We start from the raw sequence: 8794 nt of genomic DNA on the forward strand, positions 1-8794 counted from the left end.
CACGTGACACACAAAAATCGATGTTTATCTGTATTTTTTTAATATTTGCTTTTAAATTAAGAAATTGAGTTATGTATATACTAAAATTTGAATTATAATCTTCAGTTTGATACCAATATTATTGACATAAATCCATGAAATAGTAATTCAACAAAATTTTGAATGTGAGTCAACAAACGAGATAACATGGCCTTTCACATGTGACCCATCTCAAAAGGGTTAATAGAAGCAGTTTGAACAGGATAGTGAACATGGTCAACTCATTACATATTCTGTCACCAATAATCCTTCCAATTTTTTCAATCCATGTGCAGAATAAATGTTTCCATGTGCACCAGTATCAAGGCAATGTGCAGATGAGCACTACAAGTTTTTTTCTTTAGGGGAGGGGGTATTTTTAGACCATCGACCCTATTGGATCTTTTGGCCACTTTGCAGTGTTACTAGTTGGTTATTTGGGCTTTAGACCTATCGACTGCCACGGTCATTAAGGCCATCAACATCTTGTGACTCCTCACCATTACTTAGAATGTGCATAGCTGGAATAATGAAGTGTGCGGCACTTGATTGGCTGTTGTGCAGCCTAAAGGGAACACTGTCTGTCACATTCACATAGCTTCCTTGATTGTCACTCAAAGCTTGTAGTATTTAAAGTACAATAATCTAAATAATGATACAGAACAGAATAGTTAATCACAAGAAAACCACAATGCTATAAATATTTATTAGGAGATAAGTTTAGTTACTGACGACTATGAAATAACCCAGAAAACATTCAGAGTAACCAGTGACCAAATTTGGCTATCAACAGCACAAACATAGCTTGTACTTTTTTAATGATGCCAGCCTCTGACAGTTTGCAATAATGTAATTAAAAATAACAGATCAGGCAAGCAAAAGCATAGCCTGTACTTACTTGTTAATAATGCCAACTTTCAGAACTACTGACAATGTGATGATATTAAAATAATCATATTTTACCTAACTAGTGTAGAATATATTTTTATTTGGGTAATTTTTCTAAACTTCCATGCAGATGCTTTGCATGTAATTAGTATTTTCTGGGTAAAACAGGTTGTCTAAAGGTTACATACTACAATGGTTATCCCATATAATCTTGTACCAGCTTGATTCTGTGTCTACTCCATGGGTCAGTGTAAGTCCATTTTATGGATGACACATATACAAACTATCCCTTGAATGTGATATTTAGAACAGTCATTGACTTAGGTAATCTGAATACTTTTGAGATACTGCACTTGAACCTCGGTCTAACATAAAAGTGGGATATCTCCATGATTCTTTCTCTCTCTTACCATAGCTCTTGTTTTGATCCTGTCTTTGTCTGGAGAAGAAACTCTCTTCACTACAGCAACCAGATGTCACATACTGAAACAGAAGCCAGCCAGCCCAGTGAAAAGGTTTTAGAATTTTACTTTTAAAAATACTTTGTTCATCTTTATAAGTTTGTGTTTTCTTTGCTGTCCATGTTTAAAATATTAAACATTTCCAAAATATTTTCTTTGTGAATACTTGATCCTGTCAATAACAATGCATCTGAATATTAAAAGTCTGCAATAAGAATATATTAGATTTGGCTATCACAAGTAATAATATAGCTTGCACTGGTTATTAATAATGCCAGTCTTCACAACTGTTGACGGTATGTAATGAAGAAAATAAATAATCCAGATCTGGTTATCAATAGCACAAGTATGGCTTACACTTGTCTATCAGTAATGCCACTCTTAAAAACTCTTGACGCTATGCAATAAAAAAAAAAACTAATGTGCCAGACACTGTCGATAAACTATTAATTCAGTTCTGAAATCCTTGAAAACCCAGAAAAAAGTTGCAGCTAGCACAGTGGATAAAAATAAAGGTTTTATATGTTACATACACACACACAATAAACAAGAATAAATAATGCAATCCTTTCACCAGTTATTCTGGAACTGTTAATTGTAAGATATTCAATCAATCATGTGAAACTAATCTTATGGCAGCCAATTCAATTCATATGTAACTAGACATAGAACACTCTCTTTTCGTTTTCTTTTTTTTCTTCTTTTTTTTTGGGGGGGGGGGAGGTTAAAACTGAAAGTAGTCTAATAAAACATCAATATCAGCATCAGCCATGATGGATCAAATATTTAATATGTAATACATACAGTACCATTAAAATACTGAAAAAGGAAAAAGCCTAAAATTTTAGAGCCTTGTTTTAGGTAGAAGAATGGATTTCATTTCAAAGAATATACATAAAATTTGTATCAAATTTGTTCCTCTTTAAATTTTGTACACACTCTCACCTCACAGTCTCTTATGTGACACTCGTGACTAAATATTTTAAGAATGTGTTGTTGTTAAATAAAAAATTGATTACTTTTGTTATTATTTAAAGATAATTATACTTTATGGGATTAGAACTTATTTTTATATTACAATTGTTAAAAAACCAGGACGTGGTAGTGTCTTGACTCTTGTGATATATCATATTCACTAACAATGTACAAATTGTTTACAAAAATTGAAAATAGACTAATTAACAATTACTCACCCTCTGCTCTTGGACTTCAAGCCGAGACTTTGACAATACATGTGAATGAAAGCCCGTTCAACATTGGTTAAAGATGACGGGAATTCCAACTCTACACAAGTTACGAAAAAAATCTATGTTACATTTCTGTGTTCAATATAATCGCACACTTCCAACAACATATATCAGTGAAAAACTATTCACTAAAACTTTAGTTACTCCCAGTGAGCTACCAAAACTTTATCCCAAAACTATTACAAAAGTTTTAAGATAATTAATTAAATATGGCCAATAATGTTTTTATTATTAGAAATGAAATTTTTCTAGATTGTAGAGAGATTTGTGCACCTCAGATGGTCCAAATTAATTGGGAAGCTAGCCTGAGAAAATTAACCATTACATACCTAAAAAAAATAAAGTTCCCAAAGAGCATTCATTACCCATGTCACTATGTTATCCTGAAAGTAATGGAAATATAGCATGAATGACACGTGACTAAAGCATATCTCTGCTGGTTTCCCATATAACAAAGAATTGCTTATTGTTAAGCACAAAGCTACACAACAGGCTATCTGTGACATGCTCATGAGTGCCACCAGGAGCAAATAATAAAATGACATTGTGAGACAATCTTGTAAAATGTATAACTACCATATGAAGTAAGGTCATGCCTGCATGAACATCTCATAAATTTTACCTTTCTATAGAATTGAGGAAAAACAAGACAAATGTATGTTTCACAAATTCATCATTTATTACGACCATGGTTTCGTCAGTAAAGGGATCATCAGATACAGAATGAAATGTTTTGTAGCAGGGTTTATATATATATATATATATATATATGTTTAAACAAAGAACAGGAAGTGAACCTGACATTCTCCTACAGACAAGGATGTACATACTCGCTGTTACACCTCACCTTTCTGATCTTCATTCATCCTGAACTTCTTCAATGTTAAAGTTACCGCAATACGCAACTCTTCTCCAACACATATGTTCTTCCCCTTTTTTGTCATCTTCTGCAGAATATAAAATTGGTATATATGAGGTACAATTTATGTTAACTTCCCTCATTTCACCAAACTTGGAAATAATTCTTTAAAATGTTCTAACATATTTGTTGCCACAAAAAATTGGTTATTGATTTTTACATCAAAGTACATAAAAACCTGTTAGCAACATGACAAGTTTTCATAAGTGAAGCAAAACTGGTTCTGAGTTTAAAGGTAATCATTTAATATCTAAATAACGTACACTTAAGTTTTTCACTTAATGTACTTCTAGTACTGAAATACACTGTGGCATTTAAAACATTTTTTCCTAAAAACTTAAGAATCATTTTCTTGAAATTGAAAAATGATTAAATGTGTACTCAAGCTTTGTTCACCATAGAATGATATCAAATCACTTTACATAGTATAATAGTTCTGTTAAATTGATAATTAAACAAGGATACACATGCACATCGGTGATACTAAAAAAACAAACTCAATTCTAATGTTTTAAAATTCTTGCTTTTGAGTGCAAATATATAAAGTGTAATTACTAGAAAGCTACACATTTTACATAAAGACTAATTTTAAAAGTCTAGTGGGTACCTTGGAAGCTTTCCATTAGATTATATATAAGTAATTTATTTACATATTTTTTACTTTAAGACTGCATTTACTATTTATTCATTTACATTATTTCACTTCAATTTCTAATGTTTGAACTGGACCTTTTTTCTGTATAGAGAATATTTTGTTAGTTACCTAACTGATATCATAATAAGTTGGACCTGCAACATAAATTTTACTGTCTTATAGCTCAGAATGGTTTGGTTCTTAGTATACACGGTAGCCTGTACTACACTTCCAAGTAAATATCCCAGTCTTATTTCCACTCAGCCTCATATTAGTGAGATTACACTAACCTGAAGGGCTCCATATAAACCTCCCGAGCAGCTTGGTATGGAGGGAAGCATCTTTACTCCAAAGATGGAAATGAATGGAAAAAACTTGTATAGGGAAGAATGCTGGAGGGATGCTTGAACCAAACAGAAATCATCACATCTGCATAAGGTTCCACACTGATAAGACTGAGCTGTGGGTTGCCACAAGTAAAGACAGCAGGCTCTAGCCAGATGTGAGAGCAGAATCACAGCTCATGCTGTTGTTTTGTTTTTTCAAGAATCAATATGGTTTGAAAAATAAAATATAAACATTGATGAAGCAGTCTTGCAGAAACCCTATCTCAACAGTGAACACACTGAGAAGGAACCTATGGGCTTTACACTGTCCGTTACCCCCAAATCAAAGAAGATTTCAAGAGATATGTACAAAAATAAGGTTAAGGTGAGTGTTGGAGTAGGCTGCAAAAGGAAAAAAATTAACAAGTCACCCCCTTAAAGCCTTTGTGAACAATGGAGAATGGAAACAAGAGGGAGATGAAAATCAGAGGAAGATAAAACTGCAATATCATATAAGGAATGTGAAACAAACATGTCGATGGCCCTCCATATCCATGCCTATAAAGTATGAGATCAAATCTAGGATACATCAATGGCTATAGGTAAAAACCAGTAAGATGGTGAAATTGATGGGAGATGAATTGAAAAATATGAAAAACATTAACAGCCATAAAAGAAAAATTAGCCAGATGAGTTAATAAACCAAACTGGACAAAGTGGAATAAGATAAATTTCAGAGGAAGAGAGATCACACAGCAAGAAAAGATGATGTTCACTGTCACAAAAGGAAGAAGCAATGTGAGTGAAATAACAAGATGCCTCAGAAGGACAAAGGAGATGGCCAGGTGTCAGAACAATTGTATAGAGAAAAAAATGGAAGATACAGTGATGGTAAAAAAAAACTCTGATCACTCTCCTGGGCAGCCCAACTTTTGGAAAAGAATGAGTGGTCTGGAATTAAATCAATTTGTTCCTAGAGTAAATAATGTAGGAGGCATCAAAGCCAAAACTTCAGAGCAATGTCTCCCACAAATGAGAAGGAAAAGAAGATACATCTTTAGAGAAAGATGATACAGGGAACAGGTGGCCAAAGGTTTCAATAAGGGACACATGTGAGCTTTGAGAATTAAACAGAATCAGAATGCAAAGGTACAAAGAACAAGTGTCTCTTTGTCGGTTCATGGAAGAGATTACAGTGTTGTCTAGATGGATCATAACAAAATGGCCAGACAGATGAGGATGACAAGCTCAAGTAGCCAACATCTCAAGGACAGTATTATGGAGAGACCACATCTCTGGATATCATACCTAGAAAGTATGCAGGAGTCCAGAAAGACACTCCACCTGGACAAAAAGGCATCTATGAACAGATGCAAGTCCACGTGAGGTGGGGGAAGAGTTATGTGGGACCAGTTTGGCTACTATGACAATGAGAAGTGAAGTCACACATGAGGGAAACATATGAGAAGACAGTCGATATCTGAACATGCTCCAGTGATCAGCCAAAACGCAATGATGGAGAAGCATATGGGCACATCAAAGTGGAACAAGGTACTGGAGAGTTATAGTCCTAAAATAAGACAGAACCTCTTGCACAAGAAGAGAAAAGTACATAAGAGCACTGGTTACCAGAAGCTCCATGTCTCACAGATGTAAAGGTTAAGGCTGAGCCTGCTCCTCAAATCAGTTGAAAAGGAGGCTCCCTTTAAGAATAAAATTACCTAAAGTGATAATAATTGATATTATCATGAGAACAACAAAAGACAGGATTTAAACCTTAGAGTGTAGTCGAGGACCTGGTCCATGGTGTTCATAACCAGGAGAAAAGAAACAGCCTCCTTCAAGTTTTGAAATGTAAGGGATCTGAGGGAGTGGAAAAAGGAGATTGAGTGTGGAAAGACAGAGGAAGCCTTAGAAAAAAATATCTATGTTACCCAAAGGTTTTTCTGTAAATAGAGTCCATGGGTGGAGAAAGACAGGGGAAGCATTAGGGAAAATATCTGTGTTACCAAAAGCTTTTCTGTAAATGGAGTCCACAGGTGCGCAAAATGGGAGACCTGAGCTTCCACTGCAATAAATCTGTGAGTTGGCTCCAGACACAAGTCATCTCTGTGATACTTGATGCCCAATGCTCTGAGGGAGAAGACACTGGAAAGTATCCAGAAGATGAGGAGCAGGAGAGAGGGCAATCCTTCAAAGCTCCCAAGAAATATGTTGGGATCCCCTGGATCAAGCATAGCAGCAAAGGATGAATATTAGGTTACCTGTTCATTATTTGGAAGGAAAGAACCAAAGCAAAATTAGGTGAAGGGAACAGTAGGACAAAATCATCAAAAAATGAGGCATGCTCAGTAGATAGTTAAAAATACTGGATCCAAGATTATACTGTAATCAAACACCTGGTGCCCAATGGTAGAAACATCACTAGCTGCCAGAGTGACTTCAGTCACCACTGAAACAATAAAAGATGAAGTATGCTATGGAGTGTCAGCACTTTAGTAAGTTTAAGAAACACTGATATGAAAATTCATAGTCGATCTAATCTATGAAATCTTTTTTCTCTTTAAAAGAGGTCTAATTTGTCCAAGTTATGTAGGCTTTGTTCACTGTTATAGTGTGAAAATTTGAGATTAACTATCAAAACTCAGACACTGAATTACTAAGGATGGGAATAGTGCTATAAAAGAATCATACCACAGACTTTGGAACATTTGTCCCAAAATCTCAAATTTGATAACTTGAATAAATAAAATTAATCTAAAATTAAAATAAAAAGTTCTCATTGAAACATTTAAAATTTTGTATATTTCTTTCTTGAAATCAAAAATAAAGGAAAGAAAGACTACACTTAAAATGGGAACTAAAAGTTTAAGGCAATAAGCATAAAAATTCTGTAATTCAAAATGAAAAAAAAGCCAAGCAGTGTCAAGGGAAGTATGAGTCTTTTTTTAATACACAAGATGCTCATGGGGTATACTATGCATGAAGGATATCTCACCAAACATTTATAGTAGTTCTGAAACTAATTTCATATTGCCCATTTGTCATCCATCAATATTTTGCCTCTCTTAATAATATAACTGCCTATTAAGTTCAAGTTTTTGCCTAACATACAGGACAGACTGAAAAAGAGAGAAAAACTTATTTGAAAGTACTATAAAAAGCACCTGATATTAATACATATGAAATTTTTAGTTTAATTTTAAACTAACTCAATTCAAAAGAAGAATGCAAACCTCTAGAATTTCAGCATCACTTATAACCAAAAACTGTAGGTACTGTATCTGTTTTTATAAATGTCCTTTTTTATAATCCAGAGCCTTAAAAAAAACAACTTAAAACTGGCTATGTCTTTAACCATATGATGAAACAGACATCAAATTCAAAGGCCCACATGGTCCGTTCAAGTAAGGATATACCATGAATGAAACTCAGTTTCCATTATCAATAAATTTGAAAAGCATAACTGATATGTTAAATGCAACAAAAAAAAACATATTATGAACCATTATGCACCCACTAAAATGAATTTAAGAAACCAGGCTGTTTTAACCTAACGCCCTAAGACTATGGTTGTATTTCTATTACTAGTATTACTATTAGAAACAATAATATTATTAATAACAACAGTATTACTACTAGTAGTGGTACTAGTCTAATAAGTAATGATGTTTAACTTCATGTTTAACACTAAATTAGGCCCAACTTACTTACTTCGTAACTACCGTAAACTGCGATGTTACACTTACACTGTTACAAGTTTAATGTATTAATTTAAATTCTAAAATTGATTTAAAAATAAGCTGTTAAGATAAGTCTTATTATTTCGATAGATACCTTATAGTGTTTTGGATATAAATAAGTGTTAACGTTTCCAAAATATTTAAAATATTGTCTATCTTCAAACTCAAAGTTCAATCCTACCACAAATCACATTTCATTTGACATTTGTTTCTTGGCAACGGCAGCGTTACCTATAGCCAATATAATGAACTTGATGTCGAAAAAAAAAAAGAAATTAAATGTATCGGTTTTTAAACTTTGCAGCGCAGACTGAAGGATTAAAATCATGTTTACAAAAAACTCAAAACAAAAAATCATTGCCCACAATAAAACGTACAAGGTAAGTTTTGGAAATGAAGTGCATCTACAGTGAATGGTCACAAGTAAATAGACACCTAATTTTTCGTCATTTAACTGATTTATGCTAACTAATTTGTGTTCACAGGGCACAGTATAAATGCAAATAGTCCGCACGCTAATTATCTTGTGCTACAACATGCCTAGAACTCAAGGTTCTC

General features: G+C 33.6%; 1 protein-coding gene across 2 annotated transcripts in view; it reads right to left on the bottom strand.

Annotated features, from left to right (window-relative positions):
* Positions 1-8455, bottom strand: part of LOC106463796 (probable ATP-dependent RNA helicase YTHDC2) — a 71927-nt gene extending 63472 nt beyond the window's left edge. The window contains exons 1-3 of one of the 2 annotated variants that reach the window (XM_013923862.2): positions 8331-8455; positions 3462-3561; positions 2561-2651 (exon numbers count right to left, since the gene is read on the bottom strand). In XM_013923862.2, coding sequence (XP_013779316.1) covers positions 2561-2651; positions 3462-3558 — 188 coding nt within the window. In that variant the 5' untranslated portion in view covers positions 3559-3561; positions 8331-8455. Of the gene's footprint in view, positions 1-2560; positions 2652-3461; positions 3562-4457; positions 4527-8330 lie in introns of those variants that run through there. The other variant, XM_022391396.1, reaches the window with a different exon arrangement.
* Between the last annotated feature and the right edge of the window lie 339 nt (positions 8456-8794).

The sequence above is a fragment of the Limulus polyphemus genome, unplaced genomic scaffold (genome assembly GCF_000517525.1).
Source record: "Limulus polyphemus unplaced genomic scaffold, Limulus_polyphemus-2.1.2 Scaffold1485, whole genome shotgun sequence".
NCBI classification, from domain to species: Eukaryota; Metazoa; Arthropoda; class Merostomata; order Xiphosura; family Limulidae; genus Limulus; species Limulus polyphemus.